The sequence below is a fragment of the Acanthisitta chloris genome, unplaced genomic scaffold, assembly GCF_000695815.1.
Source record: "Acanthisitta chloris isolate BGI_N310 unplaced genomic scaffold, ASM69581v1 scaffold36832, whole genome shotgun sequence".
Lineage (NCBI taxonomy): Eukaryota > Metazoa > Chordata > Aves > Passeriformes > Acanthisittidae > Acanthisitta > Acanthisitta chloris.
In genome coordinates this window covers 4,765-32,121 of record NW_008661675.1, presented here as the reverse complement: position 1 = coordinate 32,121, position 27,357 = coordinate 4,765, and the positions used below count along the sequence as shown (strand labels likewise).

At 39.9% G+C, this 27,357-nt stretch overlaps 1 protein-coding gene across 1 annotated transcript in view; it reads right to left on the bottom strand.

Annotated features, from left to right (window-relative positions):
* Nucleotides 1–11,309: 11,309 nt before the first annotated feature.
* WASL (Wiskott-Aldrich syndrome-like) overlaps nt 11,310–27,357 on the bottom strand; it is a gene marked incomplete at its 5' end in the record, with an annotated part of 17,660 nt that continues 1,612 nt past the window's right edge. The window contains 6 exons of the mRNA XM_009070314.1: nt 11,310–14,003; nt 15,395–15,503; nt 16,600–17,120; nt 20,150–20,303; nt 20,693–20,735; nt 23,918–24,086. Of these exons, the coding sequence (XP_009068562.1) occupies nt 13,942–14,003; nt 15,395–15,503; nt 16,600–17,120; nt 20,150–20,303; nt 20,693–20,735; nt 23,918–24,086 (1,058 nt within the window). The remainder of the gene's footprint in view (nt 14,004–15,394; nt 15,504–16,599; nt 17,121–20,149; nt 20,304–20,692; nt 20,736–23,917; nt 24,087–27,357) is intronic.

The following is a 27,357-nucleotide window of genomic DNA, read 5'->3' as shown; positions in this document are numbered from 1 at the left end:
GTGTACTCCAAGACCCTCAGACATGAAGTGCTATTGGATTTATTATTACTATTTTCATTTTATTTTAATTTTTGCTACCAGGAATGCTTTGACTGTATATAAGTGAATATGACAATTGTCAGTGTATGTCAGTGGTAAGAGAAGCACAGCCCATGACCCAGTGCAGGGAATTTTGTAGAGCAGATGAGGCAAACCATGAGGGTGGGAATCCCAAGGCTGACCTGGCTGTGAAAGAATGCTGTTGAAAGAAAGATGTATGCCATTTCTGTATTTCTGCATTTAGTGACCTAAGAAACAAGCAGATAAGGTACTGAAAGGACAATCGGAAATTCATACGCACCATGAGGAGGATAAATTTGGGCTGATTTGCAAGAGTGGCCTAGGAGACTTTTCACCAGACTTACCAAGTATAGCCTCTATGCATCAGACTATTTTTCTTGTGTGGGATATAGTGGAAGTTTCAATTCTATAGGTTGGAATTAATCAATTAATTCCTTCTGCACCCCAGTATACATTTCTGGTGAGAGCATTCAGTCAATCCATGAAGAACTAGGTATTTCCTGGGCTTTTCTTTCCAGTTTTGTTTTCTGAGAAACATTTGGAGCCATAGCTGCATCTTTGTATCAACATACTCATGAATGTTCTTGAGAGCTGTCAATGAGCCAAAGTTAAAGCAGTGAATTTCGCAGGCACCTGAAGGAAGTGTTTATGTGTACACAGAGTGGGGTCACCCCTGTCACTTGGTCTCAGTTTACTGCTCTTTAAATCAGCGACACATGCACATGTTGCTGTGTTTCACAAACAAGTTGGAAGGCAACAGTGCTCAGATTTCATGTGCTCTTGAACACTTCTGCCAAATTCCAGCTCTTTTGTTTTCCTCTTCACCAAGTGTGCCCTGACCGAGGCAGGACAGTCTCAATTGTGTAGGATGGGCAGGTACAGGCAAACTCTGCCTGTGTTGGGAGTGGTGAAACAGGCACCAGCACCATTCCAGAAGGTGTGGGACTGCATAGGCAAATATTCCTGCCTTTCATCCCGGTTTAGCACACGAGCTTGAGTGTGTCACTAGCCCTTGTTACATGACTTATGTCATCCCATTCCAGGATTATCTTCTGTCTAGCCAGTCATGAGCTAAAATTTTCAGCCTCTGATATAGTGTAAAGTGACCGAAAATAGTTTGAGATCCAATCACTCCACACATCCAAACCATTGGATTTTAGGTGCCACACCAGTTGGTGAAGCTCCAGGACAGTTTTGCAGCTCTGGATGAGCACTGCTGTCCCTTTGCCCCCTTCATGCCTGCCTGTCCGTGCCTTGCTGCCCCCTCTCACATCAAATCTGCAGTCAGGCAGTTCAGGGAGATGAGCCAGCACCAAGAAAAGAAAAAGGAAAGCTAACCAACAAAAGGGAAGACTCTTCTGGTTGGGTTCCCTAGACCTCTCACTGCAGTTTCAGTGCTGTGCTCCTGGTGGGAATCTCTTGCCAGGAACAGAGGGAGGACAGCATTGGGCAGCATGGATTTAGCTTGGATTAAATTGTTCTGGATCTGTACCCTAAGCTCTTTGTGACAACAGAACTACAGATGTTGATAACTGATAGCCCAGCACAGCTGAGCAGCCTGCATTACCCCCCTGTGCCACTGGCTCGGGCTCTGAAATTCCCACAGGTCACATGGAGACCTGAGCTCACAGCTGGGTGTCAGACAATCCTGAGCTCTAATTCCACTCTGCCAGCTCCCTGCTAAGAGGCATGGTGTTACCTCAAGTTTTGTTGGCTTCCTATATCTGTAGAGCATAAAAATTAGCTATAGAAAGCTTTTCCCAAGTGGCCTTTGCTCCAAGAAAAGATCAAACATAATTAAACTGGTCCTTAAAAATACATAATAGATGGAGCTCCTAGTCTCCCTAAACAATATCCATTGGAAAGTCTTATTTAGTGCTTTGTCATCTTCTCAGGTGAAAGGTAAGCCCATTACTTTTTGTATCAACCATGCTGGACCATTCACACTGGAGACTCATCATCTGGCTACCTCAGAGTGGCAGTTTTATCTGTGAGTGACTGTACAGCATGTTAATACTACAACATGCTGTATCTCATTCTGATGCTTCATTATATGCAGGGTGAGCACACCTGTTCAATGATGAGGGTACTGGGGCCTTCAACAGTCATCCACTGGAGAGCTAATAGGGCCCACAGCTCCTTGCCCATGTTAGCTAGCTGTGATCCCACTAAGAGCATGATTTGTTCTGAGGCAGTCAGCTGCAGTGTGCTGCTCTGCAGCTCCTCAGCTATATTCCCCACAGGAGAAGACACGGTGGTGAGTAACTGGGAACATGGGGTCCTTATCACATTTGGGGATCTGCATGACCCAAGGTTGCTCTCCCATTGCTTGCTCTGCCTGTTGGTTTTCTGATATTGTCTCGTCATTGTGTTGACACTAGTGGTGCCACCTGGGATAAAGTGGCAATGGAGTGATAGATGCAGAGGTTCGTTCATCAGAGATGTGCCAATTCATCACTTCCAGGCTGGAATTTGTGATCGGAGTGAGAGAACCAGACTGAACCTCTGTGTCTCCAGTGCTGTTGCTGCGGTGGGACTCATGTGCCTGAGATGGCTCAAAGCAAAGACCTGAACTTCACTTTGTCACTTCAGTGAACATCTGAACACCTGTTTTCCAAATCAGCCTCTTTCTGAGCAGATAAATACTCAGTTCTCTGACCCTCCCTCCCTCCTCCCCCAAACCCAGCAGTAGTCTCATGAGATTTTAAATTTGACTTTTTTATAGGATATTTCCTTTTTTGAAATTCAAGGTTAATGCATCTCTTGGGGAGACTCAGGGGTTCTCTCTCATTTGTTTTTCATTAAGAAGTCTGGAGTGTTCATTATTTCTGTGAATAATGGTGAAACTTCAGTTCTTCAACAAGCCATGGGATGGAGAACCTCTGCAGGGCCCTTCAGGCCTCCTGCTGGGGCTGGGAGAGCTGCAATGATCTGTGAGAAGAATAAAGAAGATTCAAATGTGTCCATCTTGTCCCAGTCTTGCTGTCAGCAAAAGATGCTGCCTGCTGCCCTGAGGTCACAGGAGCTCTCCAGGGCCATTACTGGCACTTAAAAAGCAAGCAGTGGCCTCAAGTAGTTCTTTCCGACACAGAATATCATACTTTAAAAGCAGAACATCTAATTTAGTTGAAACCAGCTGGGAAAGACCTGAAGGCAGATCAGGAGTTGTGTAATTACAGTTAGATTTTAAATGAAATTAGGGATTTTGTCCAGACATGCTGTTGAAGCTGTAGCTCTACTCTGATCTCCTGCCTCTTACACTGGATATACTACAATCCTTTAAAATGCAAACACTGAGCTACCCAGTGCAGGCAGAATTTCCTTCATGGTATCTACACTGCTGCTTGTGAGCAGGACTCACACTGTGGTGCAGGGAGGGAGGCTGCAGTAAAATATGTGAGGGAGTGAGGATGCTACATCCCAGCAAAGGAAGGACATCAACCTGTTGGAGCAAGTCCAGAGGAGGCCACCAAGTTGATTAGAGGGATGGAACACCTCTCCTATGAGGAAAGGCTAGGAGAAGTGGGATTGCTCAGCCTGGAAAAGAGAAGGCTTTGGGGTGGTTTAATTGTGGCCTTCCAGTACCTGAAAGGAGCCTACAAGAAGCTTGAAGAAGGATGTTTTACAAGAACATGTAGTGACAGGATAAGGGCAGATGGCTTCAGACTGAAACAGGGCAGGTTTGGATTAGATAATAGAAAAAAATACTTTCTTGTGAAGGTGATGAGGCACTGGAACAGGTTGCACAGACAAGTTGTTGATGCCCTATCCCTGCAAGTGTTTAAGGTCAGGTTGGATGGAGCTCTGAGCAACCTGGTCTAGTGGAAGGTGTCCCTGGCCATCACAGGGGGGTTGGAACTGAATGATCTTTAAAGTCGTTCCAGCTCAGGCATTTCTGTGATTCTCTCTGCCTTTCCACCAAGCAGGATGTGAGGGATCACTTTGTTGTGAGGCAGAGGTGAGCACCATGCTGCCAATGATCAGACTTCTCACTTGAAGGGATTCCTCACCAGCTTGGCCTCCACGTTGCACAGCACCAAGAGAAGAAGAACTATGGTCAGCTTTTCTTTTTTGCCGTCCATATCTCTTCCCATTCCTCCAATTACCAGTTTCAAAATTATGGAGGAAGCATGTCCCATCACTTGCATTTTCTCCTGCTGCCCCTTCCCTTCATTTCACTGTTTTGCATAGATGCAGCTTGCTTTTTTTCTGTTTGCTTTGGGACATTTGTCTGTTTAATAATTCTCTTGGCGGCAGACTCTGTGATCCAAGTGTTATCAGCTTGGGCTCAGGAGGCTCTAACCGGTGTCAAGCCTTTCCTCACGTCTCTGTGCTGGGGTTCATATTCCCACATCAAAAGACATCCTGCAATCTTTTCTTACCCCTTTAATCCTTATCTGGCATTGCTCAGGTAATGGGAGATGTAACTACATGAGGTAAGGAAAAGCCAAGCCTGACTCTTGAAGACACCCTGAATCAAGGCTCTGTTAAGCTGCTTTTTCCTTCCCACTGGCTCTGAACCAAAACAAAGAATAAGACATATTTTCATCTTAAGACTCACTGCTGATGAAGAATGTACTCTCCTAGCAGACATCACACAGGTTTTTAAATCCTTCAGTGTGTCTTAGGTAAAGGTCCTGTCCTGGTGGTTGTGACACTGAGCCCCTCAAGATTTGAGTCCCACAAGATTTGAATTAAACTTTGCAAGTTTTTTTGGTGTTGTTAATCAGTAGCTATAGTTGAACAGTTATGATTAAGCCATTGCATTGTACACATTGTTTGCTTGGCTGATCTTTTTTTTTTAAGGAAAAGGGAAGACAATCCCAAGACGAATGGGCTGCCTGGATGAGAGCCACCAGGAGTGAAGTCAGCAGAACTGAGCAGTAGCTGTGGGAAAGGTAATTCCAGCAGTGGGAGATCACAACCACCAACTCACTGACCAGAGATCACAACCACCTACTCAAACCAGACCCCAGGCTCAGAGGGAAGAACTGTGCATAAGGCCAATTAGCATGAGATGCAAGAGATGTAACTAGCAAATGGGGTTTGACTACTAAGTAATAAAAAAGTTACACAATCTGTAACCAGTGAATGCTGATGCCTTTGCTAAAATGTATAAATAGTTTTGATGCTCAGGGACCCTTTGTGGGTTACCACTCAGCTCCTCACTTTGCACAAAGTAGAATAAACCCCAGAAATACCCCTCCTCAGTGTGTGACCTGGTGCTGAGCATCGGGCAACAAATCTGAGTTTGGGTCAACAGTTGGAAAGGTGGTAAACAAAAATGAGAGGCTTCTTTGGTACATAAAGGAAAAACTGAAACTTTCACTGTGAATCCAAGTAAATGTTCTTCAGCATTTATTTCTCAAAAGCAAAAAGATCCACGAAACATTTTTAATATTGTTTTCCTGCTGTTCTGTATTCTAACAGTCTTTCTTACAGATTTTATAGGCAAGCAGTTACATAATCACCTGCACCACATATACAACATGTAATTGCAACTTGGAGGAGAAAATAGGTTTGTTCTGTTATTAAAAATTATCTATCAGAACAATTTGATAAATAAAGTGCAGCATGTAGAATCAGCCTGACTTTTTTTTAAAAATGCCTTCTCTGGTATCACAGGATTATGTCCTTTATGCAGCTCCAGCCTTGGGTCAGCCACACAATGACTCCTGTTACAAAAACCAAATGTTTTGCCAGTTTGCAAGAATCACCAAAACGGTAGCAAGAACTTGTGGATCTCTTGATATAACCTTGTACAGACTGATGTCTTTCTGCTTAATAGGGCACTGCCTCAGCTAGCCTAACAAATCCCTTCTCAAGCCTGTAATTCCAGCCTTTGTTTCTGCTCTGTGAATTCTGCCAAACCCTCACGTGCCCCAGAGAGAGAATGGGGCTTTGATCGTACATCGTGTGCAGATTGCTTCAGATGCTCCCCTCTGAGTGTAACCTTATGTTCTGTATTTCAGCTACATGCTTCTCTGAGCTAGCATACACGTCAGAGGAAACAGTGATTAAATGCAGAGACAACCTCATAGCACGTGTCCCCAGCAGGTAGCTATGGCACATGGGAGCTTCTCAATGATCATTATGAAAACTAACCTTACAGGGACTCACTCTGTACAAACCGATAGCTCTGTTCCTGTGGTTGAAGTGTCACACCAATTAAACACATATTCTTCTCTGGGACTGAGACTATTGCTAGGGAAGTACTACTGCCCTGCTGCACTTGCTGCCACAGAGCTCCTACCTGTTTGTTTCCAGCACATCCTGACAGCACACACACGTGTGGAGAGCAACCAACATTACAACGGAGTGAAAAAAATTGGGATTAGGATGTCTATGAGCTTCTGCTCAGCAAGACCTTAGGAAGTTGTGTGGGGCAGAAGCAAAAGTCTTTTCCTGCTTTAATGCAACAAAACAGATGCTGCTAAATTAGCACCCAACTGTCTTCATAGCAATAAAACCGGAGGTCAGATTTAAAGAGCTATGCTTGCCCTTGTGTTTCTTGGAAGACCTCTCTGTCTCTCAGTTGACACTGCAGCTGTTCACTGAAAATGATGCAGAAAGATTAATAAAATCTTAGTTGAGATCTCAAAATATATGGCAAGTCCAACAGTTTTTTTAAGCAAGCATGGATCAAGTTGTTCAGATGAAATAGCTGACACATTTTTGCCCCCTGGCTGTAGTATTTATCAAGTGCAAATAGTAAAAAAAGTAATTTAATAGAGGAAAGTAAATCAATTTGATTTCAGCCATGTCCAATCACAGTTTCTCCTAATGTCCCATGATGATCCAAGAGGCTGGGGAATAGAGTGTGACTGTCATCCAGCAGCAAAAATATTATCACACACTTCAAAGCTATTGGCTGCCTTTCCTCTAACAAAGTCAGAGCTCTAACGTGCACCCTGATGAAAACAGGATGGCCCCTTTCAAACTGAGATGATAGAGACAGGCAGTAAGACGAAACCAGCAGGATCCAGCACACACAGAGCTGCAGTAAATCCAAGCCATAAACAGGATGCCTCCTGGACTAAAATCTTCCAGGGCCCCCATGCTTTCCGAAAGCCATGGCAGCAGCACTGCTCTGGCCTTACAGACATACATAGAACCAGAGAGGCAACAATTCCAGTGATTCTGTTGTGACTTACATCCACAAAACTAATGATCTTCACATCTTCAGGGACTAACGAGCCCGTTGGTGACCGGTGAGCGAGGCAGCCTGGTACATGGCACAGCCATACGATAGGACCACCCACACATAGCTGCTCGTCCCAACGCTGCCTGCCATGACCAGGCACCAGGGCTCGGGTGGCTGTCCCGGCAAGGACTCCCTGTTCAGGATCAGTTAAGCTTCTGACACTGTCAATCACAGTGAAGTGCTCCCCATGGGAGCTGTTGTGAGAGGCTGTGCTGCAAACTTGGCTTGTAAACCAGGGGATTAGCAACTACTCTGTAAGCCCCAAAACTCATGTCTTTCACACAGTATATATTGAAACATTTTTAGTTTAAAACTAAATCCAAGCTGTGGCTGAGTTTCCAGTGGTCTGATCACACAGGAGATATTAAATCCAAAAGCACAGCTTAAGGCAACAATAGAACATGACCAAATATTTGCACACACAGGTAACCAAACCGCTCAGACTAACTGCTCTACAGACATGATTCAGGTGGGTTTGTTTTTCCTTTTTGAGAGCTTTTTTAAGCTACTGATTCTAAAAACAAGGCCTAGTAGAAATAAAGAAGTCTTACCTAATGTTTTGGCTCTGAGAACTGAGGTAACTAAATTTGAACAAAGAAAATGGAATTTAAAAATATTTTAAGTGTCACATGTCTGGACTGCAATACCATGGACCAGATGTATTTATATGTATCACTTTTGATGTGTTGTTACCACCATGACACAAATGAGCAACTGAGGTCCAGGGCAAGACAGATTTGGTTCCAGTTAAAACATCTGCAGCCAAGCGTCAGAAGTGTAGATGTCACCTGCTCAATGTCTACACTCTTATTACAGCCAGTGGAGATAAATTAAGGGTCTGAGGAGTGACTGAGTTGGACAAATATAAGATTCTACTTCGCACTGCATCCCACCCTGATTGCTCACAGAACACATCTGTTTCTGAGGGAACACAGCTAATTCTCTTGAGCACTGAGCCATGGGGACTGACTGCTGCATGGGACACAACCCCCGCAATGTTCTCTATAGGTCTCTGTACCTAGTGCTGAGGTATCCTGTGCAGACAGTCTGCCCCGATGGCCTGGTGACTCTTTGGAGACACCTCCAAGAGATAATCTGTGTGAGGTTACCCAGATGCTTCTACCACACACAGCAGCAGTTTCATTTTGGGCTCTGTCCTGTGGCTAAAAACCTGAATTAGTTTTATGGCAAAGAATGGACAAGATGGGAAATGTTCAGACAGCTCAACTTTTTACTGCCTGTCAGAAGGCACTAGTTCTATCTAGGCAGACAGGGAACATCTGAAGAATGGGCAAAAAGAGGCTTAGTGCTGAAAATGGCTTGAGGGAAAACAGCAGGAAAGAGAGAATCTAGTTTTGTTGGAAAGTCAGGAACCGTGATGATCTGTAATGGAAGATTTCAAGACCAACAGGAAAGCTGCTTTTCATCCAGGAATTATACTGACTCACTTATGAATGGGCAGCACAGAACTTTGACAGGAGCCAGATGGATGCTGAGAACTCATCAATAGTGTCCCCATTTAAAAAATAAACCCAAGAGCAATACCATGTCATGTACTCTTCGCACCTATTTGGATATAGAGGTGTTACTTGGTTTTGTACCAGACAACCCACTATTGGCATGAGCAAAAAACCAATCATGGGCCTGAGCACTGTGAACACAGCTGACAGCAGAGGGGCTTGGTTGCTCTCCAAGCTCTTCTTGTCTCGGAGACAGCAGTTGAGCTTCAGTAACATATTCTCTAAGGATTAGGCACTAAAATCTACTACAGGTGAAAACTTTTAATTCTTGATGTAGGTCCTTGAAAAACAATACTACTAGCTAGCAGATTTCTGCTTTAGCCAGAGGCCTTTCACACACACACACATTACCCTCAGGAGATGAACCACAGAAAACTTAGTTTATATTAACTGAGTCTAGACTGCTTTTTCCATTTCGTTTTGAATTTAAGAATAAAGGAAGATTCTCAACTGACAGCTGAACAGGCATAACTCTGATGCAGGACTATATGCTGAGGGTCCTTTCTTCTCTTGATTATTAAATAAGCACTGTTTTGGGCCAAAAGACTATTCAAACCATAAAAATCCTGTAGTATTATCTATTGAAAAAAAAAGAAAATGTGCCAGCTTCTCAACAATTTGCCAGCCTGTGTTCCTTGTATCCTGAGCATCTGGGAAAGACCCATCTACCAACAAAGTGCTCCAAATCCAGCTCAGCTGCTCCAGCAGTTACTTGGTTTTTGGCATCAACATCCAAGAGAGCCAATTCCTGATTTCGTGTGCCTGCCCATGTGATTTAAGCAAATACTTTGTGTCTGATATATGACACAAGCATTATCGTATTTCTTAAGCTTTAAACATCAGATTGCATTGTGTCCCCCAAGTGGCACATACAAAAATATAATGCTGGTGATGAACTCCAGAGAAGTTTTTCCCCTCGAGTAACCAAACTCAGCAAGATGATTAAGCTTCAGGGAGGAAAAAACACACACATGAAGTAATGGCTTAAGAATTTCACTCCAAAGAGATTCCAAAAACCTTTTAGAGCACAAGCAAAAAGGCCTTTATGTGTGTTTGTTGGTACTGATAGATTAAAAAGCCCCACAATAAATGTAAAATATCAAGCTTCACAATTTCAGGTGTGTATTAAGGTGTTTATGTAGAGTAAGTCCTGCAGGATACACAAAAATGTGTTAAGAGACAGCTGATAAATTCCTGGTCTAACTCATTGTAGCACACTATTCCTGAAAATACTGTAAAATTCAGCATGAAATAAAATTTGTCAGGAAAAACCCCCACTATTTATATTTGGGCAATGATTCTTCTCAACACGTATCTGAACTATTTTCAAATCTGTGATTTCAAACAACTAACAATATCTTTTTTTCAAGCACAAAATAGCAGACATGCCATAGTTTGGCAATCAGAAAAACCAAAAAAGCTCCTCCACAACTGTATAAACATCCTCAAACTTTCAGAGACTATAGAGAGAAGTGTCAGGCTCGTGTCACAGACAGACAGACATTAAACCTCCCCAGCTCACATTCTAATTCATACTATCCCATCCTTCCCTTCTTCTCACAAGAAAACTCCAGGCAGTGAACAAAAACATAGCAACAGGAGTCCTTATTGCAGTGCTAAGGATAACACTGGTCCTTTGAGAAACTGAGGTGTAGTATCTTCTAAGCTTCCCTAAACCATTTTCACTTTTCTATAAATAAAGTTGCTTATCACTGTACTTAAGCTTCAGGAACTTTAATTAGACCAAGAATTCCTCTAATGATTAGATAAAGGCTGTTGAAGTCAACTGTTAACAGTCTTAAAACCAAGAGGATCTTTCCTCCTTTTTCCTCTTCACATGTATCTTACTTGGCAAAGTAACCACTGTCATATAAAACAAAAAAGAAAGAACCTCCTTTCAAAAGCATATTTTAACATTTTGCCTGCTAAGCAGAGAGGAAATAATTACACACCTCAGCACATCCTGTAACAATTCCAACTTTGCCTTGTACTTTGCCTAAAAATGAAAGATGCACTTAACTTCAAAAGAAAGTGTACACCAGGTAACGATTTGAAACGCTGGACTCCTGATGCTTTAGAGGAGTGTCCTGAGCTCAGACTCCACAATACGCAAGACAAAGATTTACATCTGTACAAACCTGGTAAGGTAGAGCATTTGCTTACAAGAGTTAGCTCTTTAGTACTCCCTTCTACAATGTTTATTAATGAACCCGTTTGTTTGACCTTGAAATGTTGCTGGTTTATCGCACTTGCCTGCAGCAGTAGCTGTTTCCAAGGAAGCTGCTTAGCAGCCATGAGATCTGCCAGGAGGACAGGGTGTCACATTCTTACTCATTGTGTTTACTCAATAGCACAATCCAACTTTCCAGAGACATGAAACTGCTGCGATTTGACAGCGGCTATTTACTGCTTTGTGAACTTGGCTGAGTGACCCAAGTTACTTTTAAAGTGTGTAATCAATCTGCAGATCTATTTTAAAACCTGTGCCACAATTAGCACTTAAAAACCACACAGTTTTACGCTAGTTGGGTCAAATTAATTTTATTATGCTCTATGATGAATTGCCACCAGTGCAACATCCTATTCACTGTACATTTCAAAAATTCACATACTAAAAATTTCAGTTCAATAAATGGAAAACTGAATGATTGAGAAGTTCTTACGGATTTCATACGTACAAGTGGCTAGCTGATATTGTCTATGCACATAGAGTGTTGAGATACAAAAGCCTCATGCTAGTTTGTTAATTGCTAAGGCTATCTGGACAGTCATTTAACCAGAATATATAAGAGAGGCCTTCATTACAATGTTTAGCAACAATGCACCAGTATCATGAAGTGCTATCATCTGCTCGGAGTGCAAGTGGCAGAGTGCTGAAGCATGCAGTTATGACTAACTTAACTGCAGTCGCAGTCTTTATGCCTGAAATTTATCAGGAACAAACACTAAAGTAAATATTAACGTGGACACCACAGAACGTGAGTGTACTTTTTTAATGAAGAAATAGAAAAACCAAAAGCTTTCTTTGGCCAATATCTACAAATCAAAGTTTTACTTAATAACATAACTTCAGAGCTCCCACTTGGAGTAAAGTTTGATTAATGAACTGTGATGTCTAACAATTAACTACATTACAGAAATTCCAATTCCGGGAACATAACAGCTAAACATATCTTGTAAGTAGCATGTTAGGAAAACTTCTAGGCCTCATCTGCTTAATTTTAAGATGCTCTATATGCAGTAAGAATAAGGGAGCAGTGCCAGAAGTTATGTGAAAGCCATACAAATATTTTCCTTATACACAAGTTGTTAACTCCACTGCCATTAGCTACCCCAGGCTGCACTTGCACTTGATCCAAAGCTCAAGCCATTACAGCAGCAAAGCTAGTAGGAAGTGTTTCCAGCAGCAGAGGCCAATGCAAAAGTTACCACAAGGAAGTGAGACCACTTGGCAATATTTGTTTCCTCAAGTTATGTGCTTAAATTACTCTTGGAAGGAAGTTAGCATCCTCTGAATAATTTAACTACAGCCTTACCTCTCCCACTACTTCTCAGCAACTTTCCTTTCTTCTCATACGACTAAATTAATTGGCTAAAGACTAGGTTATAACTGGGTTAGAAATCCAAGCCATATTATACAGGTCCAGCCTGTCAAGATCAGGTCAACACTGGGTTTCAGTCAATACAATTCTGATAACTTAAATTTCGTTTGATACCCTGACTACAGTCAAAGACCCAGACACTATGCATTAACTACGCTCCAAATATGACTGACTTAACTAAACATTCTGTGTCAGATAATGTGATTTTAAAAAAGATTTTCTACCTGAAAATTACAGTAAGTACAGTAATTAATGCTGCAGATATTAAATACCCACATAGCATAGATTAGTATTTTATAATAGGCAGATGTGCCAATGTTTACTGCACTACAAAGTACAACTTAGATAAATGTGCAAGCTGTGAAATGAGAATCCTGTTTGCTGCCCACTTCGTCAAATACTATTCATGTGAATCAGATTCTTGATCTTCAACACAACCCTTGGTCTTAAAGCCAACATATGAAGACAGTATACTGCCATAAAGTTCAGTACTTATTTGAAGTGTATAATTCTGAGCTAATGACTTTCCAACCTAATGGATGTAGGATTGGTGTTTCAGCATTTGTTGTGTACCAGAACGCAAAGACTGCAAAGTATTACCACTTGTGTTTATTAGTACACCAATGTCCTACAAATTTTAAAAAGTAATTAAACACTATTGAAGCAAGCCTTAAATGCAGCCCTTCAGCCTGAAAACCACAAAAAAATTGATGTAAAAAATAAATCAAGCTGTAGCAATTGCCAGCCTCCAGCACAGCCCCCAGTAATTTACACTTCTTCATTCTGAAAGTAAGACCTGGGGAGAAAGAAAAAAAACCCCAAGAAACAAATTAAAAGATTGAACTTGTCTGCATCAAAGTTGCCTTTACCACTGTTGACAATGTAAAGCCACTCCTAATTGAAGAATTTAATTAGTGTTGCTGTCCGATAGCAGTCAGTGCTGCTGCAGTTAGGGCAAGGTATTTGTCACAACTAGCTGTGCATTTCTGTAGTGCTTTTGTGTTATGTAAAGCATACTGCTAAGACTTGAACTACAGTGTTGTGATGTATTTGAAACCATGCAATAGTATAAACCAGCCTCAACATTCATATAGCATTGCATCTGAAATGAAGGGGCTAAATAAACTAAGAGCTGCATCACTTAAAGAACATAGTGCTATACTAGGTTTTTAATAAGAAAATTTAGATACAGAAAAAGTAGGGTATGAAAATAGTGTTTTCCTTCTTGCATTATAACTAAATTACATTAAGGTTTTTGTCAGTCTCACATATTACATTTAAACTCCCTTATTGATGGAATGGAAAGTATTCACATGTACATGGTCATCCAGGTGTAAACTTGCACATATTAACAGGGAGTAGCTTTGTAGAGGATTATGACAAACCTTTACAGATTAAATGAGGTATTGCACAGATTAATAAAAAAAGCAAAAGGCAACAAAAATATACAGCAAATTGGTAGAACATTTACATGGTAATTTTACAGAATCCATAGACAGAAAGTAGTGTTTAGTATATCATTCACCTTAAAAAATATATATATAATAATATATGATCAATCATCCCATTCATCATCATCCTCAAAGTCTTCTTCATCATCTTCATCCTCATCTTCATCTGCAAGACAACAAAAGCAAGTCACTTGCAGGCATCAAATTAACATAGCAGAAGTGTTACTGATTTCTCTGGAGGCTTTCTGAAAACAGAACAATCAGTTCAAGGTTGTCACAACAAAACATTTGGCAATACTTCATTTAAGATTGCTTGACAAGACATTCAGTTTAGATAGTTACTGGCTGAAAGTGAAATCTAATTTGTTTCTTTTCTCACTCCTTTCCTCAGGTAGGAAAAAGGTATCTTGTTTTCTGCTAGGAGAAAAAGAATCAGAAGCTCTCATTTAACAGTTACTACTTATTACTCTTTCCTGGGGAATGTGAGAGTGGCCAGCTTGTTCCAGACTGGGTTTTAAACTTCAAGGACAGATTAATTTCTGAAATTTAAGAACTGCTTCCCCAGGTTTACTGCATAATGGGATTTCTGTCTACTGTACAAGTAGCTAAAAAAAAAATAAATTTTGTGAGCTAAAGACCATTGTGGATACTGGATATTCCAAGCTGCCTAATGCATATCAACTACAAAATCGTTTATTAACTTTATTCAGCCTTCCACTTCCTTTATATGTATCTTACTTTAAAAATTGTAGCCTGTTAAAATTCAACTACTTATTTGTTAGGCAAGAACATTTCCTTCCCTAGGAAAACACCATGTTTAGCTCCCTTCTGGTATTTATGTAAAGTACTGAAATTGGAGATTACTAAACAGGGCAGCAAATCAACAAACTATACTGCACATGATCAAATGCTCTGCAGATCTGGTATCAAGGCAAGCTCTGGAAGAAAACTGTATCAAAGCCTAGACAGAAGAGATGTACCATACCCAAATAGCTGCACTGCAGCTACTGAATTGAATTTATTACTAGTTGGTATTTGAGAAATGCAAATCCTCTTGCAGCCTTATTTTTTCCAAGCACTTAAGTGTGGAAAGTTGATTCAAGACTGGTAGGGATTAGTCCAGTAACACTGGTTATGCAATTCTTGTCCCGCAGATGGCAGCCAAAGCACACTGGAGCCACAGCGCAAGAGTGTGAATCTTTCCAGACACCAAAGTTCTCACAAACAGTGTTAAAAAGCTTCCTTTCAAAATATTCTGACAACTTATTTCATCATACAGCTAGTGGATAAAATTAAGTTGCAAAAGAAAAAAAAATCTTTGTAAGATATTAACCTTGATTAGTAACTTTTAATTCAGGATTACTGCAAATTACTACACCCCAGTAAGCCAAAAGCAGCATGAAGTAACCACTCAGCCCATCACCAGGGGTCTGCTGAGAGCATTCTGTACTGGACTATATGCTGCAATCCATGCTTTTCTCCAATAATATTTTATGATGAAGTGTTAACTCTTGAAAACCTCACACTGTGAGGTCATAAAAATTCCATCAGACACACCTGAAGAATGAATGGCTTTGCTCCTTTTCTGCATAACTTCCATTAACGCACCCACAATTCCTGAGGTGGGTGCAGGTGTCGGTGGTGCACTCTCCTGACCATCAGATACCTTGGAAAAAAGGTTACAGTAGAAAGGTGCAATTAACCAAACAGAGCCTGTGTATTCTGAGACAAACTTCCTTATAAGATTAATGAGTTTGTTTTCTGCCAGAACAAAGAGTGAAACAGCTTGAGCTAACGGAACAAACTGCAAAGTTTTTATTTATAAAACACCAGCTTTTCCCTTTTTGCCATATAACACAACTGTAGTTAGCCATAATACTCACAGGTTAAATATTTCAGCTGTGACTATCATGATATGAGTTCTCAGCTACAGGAAAGCTTCTTCATATGGTTCTAACAGGCATGACTTGTGTGGCTATATAATCATTATTTATTTCATCTTTGGTATATACCACAAAATATTTTTTCTTGATTGGGTTTGTTAACTAAGACTGCTTTGGGCTGATAATCCCTTCTGCAAGTAATTTACTTTGATACTGCATACCTCTAATGGCAAGTAAGTATTAACACACCCTCACACTTTTTACATCAGAAGCCTCAAGTGCAGAAGACTGGCAAAAAAAAAAAAAGTTCCTACAGGAAAAATTAAGTTTAAGATATTCAGTGACATTAGTAAGAAACAGTCATGGTAATAGCCAGAGCTGCAGCAGGAACAGCAGAGGCATCCCTCATGGGCAGCACTTTTCCAGACACCTTACCACTCTCAACATTTGCAGAGCATGAGTCCATTCTAAGATGGAAATGAACATATAAACAAATAAATCTACTGTTTGCCTTCCACTGCCATTACTCAAACTCATCCCCTGCAGTTGTTTAGCTGATTTTACTGAAGTAAAATAATTTTTGCAAAAGTTCTTTATAGCCATTATACTGTGGCATCATCACTGTAGGATTTATGCTTAAAGTTTTACTCGAAAGTGAGAAATGAGTTTGAAACAAGGATAATTTCATGCATCAATACTCATCTGTAGCAAATGAAAGTTCTCTGCATTTTCTCAGCACTGCTGTTTAAGTCATCACTTCAAAAACTCTAAAACTTATGATCCAACCCAAAACAGAGCCCCAATTTACTGTTCACTCTGCAGTAGTGCAGCCATTTGCAAGTCCCAAGGGGACCTGGATGAGAAACAGCTTTTACTCACAGATTTCAGCTGTATACCCTGTCGTATCTGGTCTAGCAGTGCATCTCTTCCTGAGCAGGACACTGGTCGACTGTTCTGTTCTACCTTCTTTAACTGAGCTCCTTCTCTGATTTGATCCAAGAGCGCTGCTTTGTTTCCCGCAGGAACTGGAAGCTGGTGATCAACCTCTGAAGGAAGGCCTGGTGGTGGAGGAGGACCAGGAGGGGGTGGAGGAGGCGGAGGGGGCGGAGGAACAGATGAGCCACTTGCTGGTGGTGGTGGAGGAGGAGGGGGGCCAGACGGTGCAGCTGTAGAATGCACTGGTGGTGGTGGAGGATACATGCGGTTTGGAGGAGGTGGGGGCACTGTTGCACCAGGTCTAGATGGAGGAGGGGGTGGAGGTGCTGCTGTGGGAGCTCTCGAAGGAGGCGGAGGTGGTGCCCCTCGGCCCCTGGCAGGGGGAGGAGGAGGGCCCGAGCTGTGGGGAGGTGGTGGTGGAGGAGGAGGGGGTCCTCCTCTGCACGGCGGTGGCGGAGGTGGAGCTGAAATGAAACAAAAAAACTTTGAATTACCTGTTACTCAATAGCTGTAAGTCCTTCAGAGACTAGCAGAAAAAGAAAACAGGCTGTGCCTTGCCTTTTGCAAGGATCTCTGTGACTGTGCAAATTTTACCAATTCTGGATTAAATTAAATATAGTGGAGTATAAGCTATGCTCATATGACACAAACCAAGCTCAATGTAGCCTCTAAGTCTACTGTGCATTTTGTAAATCTAAAGATTCGAACTATGCGGGAAGTAAGTGCAACACAAAGACTGATTAAAATTCAAAAGAATCCTGTAAAATTTTGCTGAGCTAGGGTAGAAGGAAAGAGAAAGAACTTTTAGGAAATACACTTAATGTGAAATACAGAATTTCCACTTTATAATCTATCCATTATTTTATTAGGTAATTACAGAAGCAAGTATTTTTTTAAACAGAATTTTCTAGTAACAAGAAAACCTACTGATGCATTACAATGCAGCATAAACTGGCTCTTAGTTCCTTTTACTGAAAATTACTTCCAACAATATCTTTATGGCAGGGACCATAGAAAGGAAACAACTTCAGGGCTACGTGCAGCATTGTTTCTCTGTGAAGTGGCCTTGAAGTGTACTTGCTCTCCTAATGGCATTTGAAATAGCACCATTTCACTTCCTCTTCCATTAAGCATCTAATGGTTTATGGTACTTTAGGTTATGTGGTTGCATGTAGCTACTTAATAATCCAGGTGCCATCATCAATATAACTAAGACAATTCACACTTGATTTCATATGCTTTTATAAGGAAAAAGCCACTATACTCAAGAAGATACTTCTTCAGCTCTTCTATTACCTTCTTGATGTTATCTGCAGAGAAAGCAGGCTGCCTGCATTGGAACAGAGAGGTGACATCCCTAAAAATGGGATTCTGAGGAAGAAGACACCAGTGCCTCGGTGTCTCCTTCCCTGCTTATCTTAGAGAAAGATACTTCTCCTAAAATCAAGCATTATGTTCTTAAGTTCCACAAACTGCTCTGTTTATTTTCCATCCCTTCACAAGAACAACATGGGGAGAATCTCCTCTGAAACTTCCTCTATTTTCCAAGAGACATACTGCCAACGTTCTCGACTGAAAAATCCCAGAGCTTTTTGGCTGCCACGGCTGTAGTTTCCTGTCGGGCCACTGGAGGCCACTATGTACCGCATGCAACTCAGCTCAGCAGGCACTACAGAGTTGGGGTTCTGGTATTGCTGAGAAGATATTCAACATGGTCGTGCTCCAGAGTCTGTATTCCCTGTAGATTTCGAACACAAGGTTTAAGTTTTCCTGCTGGGAAGGTGTTTATTTGCATCACATCTAGAGAGAGATGCCACATCCAATCTATGGAAGCAGCATTCAGCCTGTCTGCACTCAACAGAACTGAAATGAAGGAAGAGCAGCAAGGAGGGAACACCATTACCTCATCCTCTCTCCCTTCCCCCCCAAACAGATGGTACAAGCAAGGCAAGAAAATAATTTAGATTTTTTTATAAATGCACATTAATTTGAACGCTGCTAAAAAAAATTTGTACAATCTTTTTATTGATGGAATTGTCACCAAAAAACCCCAATGAGTAGTACCAAAACTAGGGAAACAGCAGGGAAAACAGGTAACTAACTTCCACCTGAGGAGAACAATGTGCCTGCAGCTCTCTAGTCAGCATCCTAGCACAGTGAACATGTAAGCACAGAAATTCTTGCAATAAGCACAGAAAAATGTGTTTCAGTTGAGAAAGAACACTTCAAACAGCAGTCAAGCCTACACATCAAATAACATAACTGTGGATAAACCCACTGAAATACTGAAATATTTTATCTACCTCTATCAAAAAGCACAGAGGTAGATTATTATCATGCATATTAAAGATTAGGCAGTTTTTCTTTTAATTGCATACATGCAAGTGGCTATAATGTGAAGTTAACACATGTATAATAGAAAAATAGGTGTTTAAAAAATATTTTCAGCTAGTCATAAGACTCCAAGGAAGTCTTCTCAATCCAATTTTATGGTTAGCAGTCTGAGATCAACAACTCTGTTAACATTTAAACAGAGTTAAGATTATGTAAAGAAGCTGACAGATTTCTTACTGAAAAAAAATATCGTAATTCAAGTTTTGCTTGCAATTTAACTAAGAAGTTTGACTATAACTTTTAGTATTGCAGTCATACAGATGCAGACTAAGGTTTCTTATCTAGGAAAGAAATCACACAGCAGCATGAATACTTCGAAGCATGTGCTTAGGTGCCAACTCAAATACATACCACTCCACCGTGGGGGACCTAAAGAATAAATGTAACAAGTCATTGTACCCTCAATCTGTACCTCTTCAGTCACTAGAACAATTCCCTCACTAGTTTCTCACTGCATTTATATCACATTTATCTTGAGAAGTGTTCTAAGCCAATTTTTGAAAGTTTGACTTTACCAGTGTGGTTTTCAGACTGACTTGCTGTGTTCTGCTAGGTAATTCATCAGCTGAGATCACATTTAAAGGTTAGGCAGGAAGCAGCTTATTTGAGAATTTTCTTACAGCAGAATCATGCTCAAAACTAGGATTTTTAACTTTAAATTAGAAAAAAACAATTAAAAAATAGAGAATTTGCATGTCTCTAGCTGTTGCAAGGCTCACTCCATAGTGCTACCAGGGCAAATGGGCACCATACATACCTGTCAGCCATGAACTACCACTATAGCTGACAACTGCATAAAGGCTTCCAAGACTTTATTTATGAGATTGAGATTATAAATAAATACATAATGTACACAGTTTGAAAAATTTGTATCAAACATACTGTGTAGCTCTGGAGTCAGACTAAGTTTTACTGGAAATGACTTAACTGACATTTTCACATAGTGTATAGCATACTGAAACATGAAATCCAGTGCAACTGCAGTGACGTAAGTCCAGAGAAGAGAATCAAAAATTGCCCATTGTCAACAGTTTCTATGCTAACCCTTAAGACAAAAAATGCCCTGCTAACTTTTATGTGGAAATAAAAGGAATCCCACCTTGTCTGCGCAGTTCATTTTTAACAGCTTCCACACCTCCTGTTTTTTCAATGAAATCATATATGACCTTTGAAGTTTCTTTGTCTTTTAGTTGAGCCTCTGAAATTCCACACAGATCAAACAGATTTTTCAGTTCTGGGTCTAAGTTGTTCACCTGCAAGTCAGATACATTAGTTTTAAGCAGCTTAAAATGTAAAGATGTTTTCTAAAATATCGTTTGTATTGGGAAAAAACCACCCATAAACCATATAGTTAAAAGGAGTAGCAAAGCCAAATACATGTCTCTTGGTTGTCTTTTCAAGTCAGAAAGTACTATTTTAGGAAAGGTAAGTACCCAGGACAAGAACAAAAGTTTTGAACCTTTTCCCCCTCAGTCCCAGATCCCTCCTACTCCCTTCTACTCCAACATCGCATTATAAAATCATAATTTGTAACTATTTCGATGTACACTGAACTTTTCATTTAATGACAATCTTTATAACTGACATTAAAAAGCCTCTAAAGTTTTAATCATTCAGTGTCTTGAATAACTAAGTTACTTACATCAAAACCTGTGTTTGGATCCCAACCAACATGTCCAATGTGTCTAAAAGAGCAGAAAAAGTCCATTTAATCAACATAAAAAGGACGCTGTTAACTAAAACAACAGGACACCAAGATAACTGGAGATTACTACCAGTTTCTACATCCAGTCTCATTAAAACATTAAGCAATTCTTACTTCTCAGTGCCCCACTTCCTTTACTCCCACTTTTTGCCAAGACTACCTAGCAGACAATCCATTTCTCCCCTTAAGTGACCCATCTGTAGAAAAACATGAAGGCTCCATGCGACTGTGGTGCATGCAGATAATAATGGAAGGACTGCACAGAGATTAAGGAGGAGTCCAGCCCTTTTATAGCAACTGGACTTTGAGCTATTGCCAAAGTCTTCAGTGTCATGCAGCTGGAAAACCTTCTCCCTGTCATCACTGTGTGTTCTCTTATCGCCCTTCTCCCATTCACTTCTTTCAAAGAAGTCAGGACTGTTTCCAGTTGCCATCTTCCTAAGCTGCTTCTGTACTACTAAAGTACTGTTTGATGTGATGCTATAACCAGCTAAAAAGGCAGAAAAGTTTTGTGTCCCTCCAAGCTCCTTCATTGCTACTCCTATTGGGTATGGAAGACAGGACCATGTTGTTACCAACACTCCATGTTTCTTTTTGCCTATGGTCAGTTCTAGAAACTCAATGCAGTCTTCAGGAAGTCCAACTTAAAGAATTCTAAAAAGTACAAGGTGAGCTGTTAGCAGCCAACACTGTTAGGCTAAGCTTGCCAAATTAAAGGGTGTTTTGCTGCCTTTATACAGTGCCTAGCACAACAGACCTTGTATTCTTGCTTGGGTCTTTTAGTACCAACAGAACAAGTTTTCTTGGCCTTGGTATAACTATGATTAGTTACCTACTTACTTTGAGGGGCAAGAAAAAAGTAAAAGTGGTTTAAAGTGACATTATGCTATGAAAAAGGCAAAAAAGCAAAGTCCCCTGCTTTGCCGAAATATTTAAATGCCTTTAACTACCAAAATATGGGATGATTTATTGATTACAGAATCCTGGATTCTAAGCTACAGCTTGCTTCACATAAATTAGACATACATTTCCTAACACATAGGCTCATATCCAATTGTAATGTAATGTATTCACTAGCATATATAAACTCACATTAGTTTACCACTAATACAATCATATCCATGTATTTGTACATATCTGTGCAACTTGGGATGCTTTTTTCAGAGGTTGTAAGCATTCAGAGCTTAGTGCACTTAATCGTTACTAAAGGTTACATGATGCAGTTTGAGCATTATTTCTCATTTATTTTTCATCCCTCCAAGTAAAATAGTTTACTTGTACACACTGACTGTAAGACATTTGTTTTCAGAGGTCTTTTCCATGCAAATGCATACTTACCAGACAATTACAACTCTTATGTTACTTAGAAGAATACACACAGCAGTAAATTATATTAATGTTAAGTACAGTTTGATTATTGTTCCTCAAAACTCAAAAGTCCACATCTAACAGAAGGCATTAAAAATTTCATCTAGTGATTGCAACTTTCATCTGGCATAAGCAATGACAGTGTTGGCCTTCACCAGTATCACAGTCCAAGTTATATACAAGTTATCCTACTGGCATGTTTGCCTATCAGTACTAAATGCCTGTTTCCACATGTTTGTACAAAACCAGCAATTAACGTATCTTACATAGTAAGATGACACATAGCTGCACTCTACAGGAAACTTAAATAGACATGAGGCCAAACAAAACAGATTTTCATTTGACTTCTTTTGCAAAGGTTCACCATTTACAATTTAATGTTACATTTAATGATACTGGAATGTAGCTTTTGTTTGAACTTCATTAAAAATTTTATCATCTTACTCTCAGCTTTTCTAGGTCAGAACCTGACAGACACCATAAACAAAGTCTCAAAGGCATTTTATATTTATGCTGCTGTACACCCCGTCCACAAATTCTGATCAGAGCTAAGGCACACTAATGCAAACCATTATTTCCAATTTTGTCCACGCATGCTGAAGTCTGCATCACTAGAGCCATCACAGTGACCAGCTACTCTCTTCAACTTTTCTTTGTTTCACTCTTCTTTTTCTGTATTTTTTTTTAAAGTGACACTAATAGATGCAGCACTTCACTGACACTCAGATGAGCAACAACACAGTTGATGCCTGAATTATCTAAGTACAGGTTAGTTAGGGAAACACTTTTGCCCACCTCTCCTTGTACATTCTGTCCACTATCCCATTATACAGAGCACACTCAAAATGCTGCACAGTAACATTACTGTAACTGGTAATGGCAGCATTACTTTTATGGAGTTTTATTCGGGGAAAGCACATCAGTGCAAGTGATACAACATAATGGTTCAAACAAACAAGATATTCACTTGGCATGTGAACCTCACATTGGTTGTCTAATGCTTCACAGAAATTGATCTTTCCTGTAACTAACTCAAGCTCTTTAAGTTCCTGTTGCTTTAGCAAATAAAGGTACATATATATGAAAGGGTAAAAAATTATAATAGCAATTATTGGTCAGGAAAACAATAGTTAATTCAGTAAAGTGACCAAAACCAAGTTTCATGAAAGTGAACCTTAACGTGATACATCATACTAATCTAAAAGATTAAAGATACATAAGAAATGACATTAGGAAAAATCCAACCCATTCCTGAAAGGTGCATACATGTATGTTGTACTTTCATCACAAGATATCCCCACACACATTAAGTTTGCAAACAGAAATCCAAAGATAAAAATATGGCAAAATTATTTCTGCTGTTACTGCAAGTCAAGGCCCACATGTGTATTCTGCATTACAAAGCACAGCTAAGCTGTAAGAATAACAGTATTCATGAGCTGACCAGTGAGGCGGAATGTGAGTCCCCACTGAGCTGACAACTTCGCTAAGGCATCTCTATACAGCTAAATTGTTTTCCAAGCTATTTTCAGATAGCAAGTTGCTTTTTGTTTACAGCTGCAGTGAACTCCTCACCTGTGTATAAAGCTAACTTGCTTTTAAATCCCACGGCACTTCAGCTAACATTTGCTGTAGTTCAGGTTACACAGTACAGCCACACTTTCAAGGCAAATGCCTAGAGCATTTGCAAGTGTAATTGACACAAAAAAACCCCTACCAACCACCAAACACCAACAAGAAACAACAAAACTCACACCCATCAAAAGCCAAACCCAAGCTCAAAAAAGTACTTACTGGAAATTAGATGGTGTTCCTATATCTGCCTTTGTCAATCTTCTCTTTTTAGTTTTTCCTTTCTTCTTTTCTTTGGTATATGAAATATTGTTGACTTGCGGAGTATAAAACCTGCTAGTTGTAATTTCTGGGTTTTTGATATCAACTGTTGCCATTGGTAGATTTGGGCCTGTGAAAGTAAAGTACAGGATTTTTACTACTGTGTTTCCACAAAGCCATATTTAATCTATGAACTTTGGGTGTTTTGGGGGGTTTTTTGGGGCGTTGTAGAATACTTGTACTTTAGCCACAGCTCTACATGTCACATGCATCCAGTCGGGTTCTGGATGTCAGATGCATAAACTAAGTTATTTGATAAAGAAAAAAAGAACAATGCTAGAGCACACCCACAGAAAACTTTTCAAAACCTGCATTTGTGTTTTTGGCAGGTGCATAGAACACAGAATGAGACACATCAAGATACAACATCGCTAGTGTCCTAGACAAGATCAAAGAAATGACTGCGATAAACACTAACACTCAGCACCCAGCAAGGTCATTTCCTGGGCAGCACAGGGAACTAACTGCCCTTCAGGGAGAGAGAACCTTTGCTTAGTAAGCCCCAAGTGGGAACACCTTCTGCCATCACACACACAACCTGAACATCACAACAACTTCAGCAGGCTGCTCCGGACACACTACTGTCTTCAAATATAGCATAATATCTAAGGAATTATTCAGGATTTCTTATGTCTCACTCTTTGACAAGTTTTCAAAATAACCAAAGTCCCAGGTAAGAATAAGCTTGAAGAAACAGTAAAAACCACACCAGAAATACAAATTAAACACTACAATTATTAATTATGCACTCAAACATCATTCTTAATTATAAAGAATTCTGAATTATTACTCTAGTTATTTAAAACACATCTGAATTATACTCCTGCCAATTCTAGAATTTTGATATTATGTTACTTGTGTAATACTAGCAAATAAATCTACCTAGAATGAGTTCCACTAAGGTATTTTATCTTTAACAGAAGATAACTCCTGACATGAGCAAGTAATAGCAGTATTTAAATATCACATACATATGTATGCAGGTACGTGTGTATACATAGGCATATTTTTAAAGAGACTTGCAAGTAGGGTAAGTAATTTCAGTTTTGGAAGAATGAGATTAAGCAGTTAACAGCAGAGCAGTTCGGCCAGAAATAGTTTCAAAACATCCTCTACTTTCCTGTGAGTTAGGACCTAATGGTTAGCAATTCAACCAAAGTAAGACTCATGCATCCAGACTTACTGGACAGATGATAAAAAAATCTGATTAGACTTTGATAAATCCGAATCTTATTTTGACATGTTTTTTATAACTGCATTTTGTATGGATAATTCAAAGTTTCCTAAGCATTCTGAAAGTACCAATAAGCCTTATGTTCATGGTTCAAAGTCAAAATCAGAAAGGAGAAGCAGACAATGCAATAGATCACACAGCAGACACTTGTAGCACCTCAGTGGGAAGCACCTAGTACTGGCCAGGACAAGAAACAAGAACAGAAACACAACACTGGGCTAGACCAAACTCATCTAAAAACACACGACAGCTCCTCCGTGCCTGGGAGTCTTAAAGGACAAGATTTAAAACTGCATTGAAACTGCAGGAAAAAGAATTTCTGAAGTGTTTTCTGCTAAGCAGAAATGCTTTAATCTAGAAATGTTATGATGCAGACAACTGTCTGAGAATACCAAAACAAACTGACCACATGTGACTATGCAAAGCAATTTGCATTGCTAATGTTTCACTTAAAATTATTGACTAATGAATTGACTAATTATCAAGTATTACCAAATCAAAACTTCACAAATGGAATTAAGTAAAATCTTCAGGATTAATTGAAAATTATGGTCTCAATTTCTAGGCACAGAACTAAACCCACTAGGAGTTAATTTTCACTTTAATCACCTATTATATTTTCTCTGTTCTATTCTCTGTTTTCACCTATTATACTGATATTTACAGTTTCAGTAGCTGTACTAGCATTCAAAAAGAAACAGGTACCTTTGCAATGCTAGTAAGTTTGTGATATTCTTCTCAGAATTCCTAACATTCTTTGAAAATGCACCTTTTTGCCTGCAAAATCCTGGATTTACCATACATAGTTTTAACCATGCAAAGCAGGAGCCATTTGGAAACTGCAGTTTTATTCAGCTGAGCTCAAATCAAGGATTGATAGCCTGACTCCTTGATACTAATAATATTGATATAAGAGGTCACCGTGAACTTAAAGATGAAAATTTTTCTTACCGTCAGGTTTAGACCTCAGATGTCCACGAGGGATAAAAGAACCTTGGAAAGAATTGTACTCTTCTAGAACGGCCATATTTATATCCAGTAAAATTTTTCCCATCATAAGACATGCACCTTCCCCATCAGGTGTAGACAGCTCAAGAAATGAAGACGACAGAGGCATATAGAGCTCATCATCAGGAAGCACCTGGCAGTACAGTGGCCTTAAGCATCCACTGCTATCAATATCTCTGACATCTTCAGAAGGGGCTCCAGAAAACGTCGTACAGAACATTTTGAAATGCTAATTCTATGAAATTATCTGTATTTTATTTAGAACCTCTCTAGGCATCTGTCCCAGGCTTCAGACAGCCCTACAAGAAATGCAAACTGTTCTAGTTAACAGCTGAAACAAAATTCTGCCACATGGTTCTTCAACGTTCCCTCAAAACCTAATACTCTGACAAATCCTCATTTCATCCAGAATTTCACTAAGAGGTCAGTTCAACCACAATAACTCTTCTTTATTTGCATAAAGAGGCCAAGCTATTACAAATGAGTGGAACATAAATCCCAGGAAATTACAGACTAATACATTTTACATAACTGTTAATGCCAATTTGAGTTTAATCCTCCAATTCTACAAAAACCCCAAACAAATCCGTATCACTGAAAACGTCACAGGAAAAGATAGTGCTTTTCCTATGCAGCTTCAACATATGCAGAAAATCCAGACTAACAAGCCTCACTAAAACAAAACTCCTCAGAGTATTTCAAGCATGGATCATGTGAGTGCAGAAATGTGACTGTTCTTGTTTTTCAGTTTTAGAGGTAATTATGCATTAACACCCAGGACAACAAAAGCAGGCGTTCCATCTTTCTTCACAATAAAATTTCACTGCATATGCAGAGTAAACAGACAGTAGTTGATACTACAACAGGTGTGGGGTTTTCTCCCCAGTCACATGCTGATAGCATGCATCTGCTCTAGTCTTAATTCCAAATAGTGAAATGCAAAGTCTGTACAGGCTGTAACCACATCAGGCTATAATCCATGCCCTGACCATGGCTCACCTGTGACTGCTGAGGGCATGGTCACACAACTCTTTGCCAGCAGAGAAGCCAAGCATTAGAGAGTTTGAGAGAACCAGAAAAGGAAAATGGACAGGTTGTG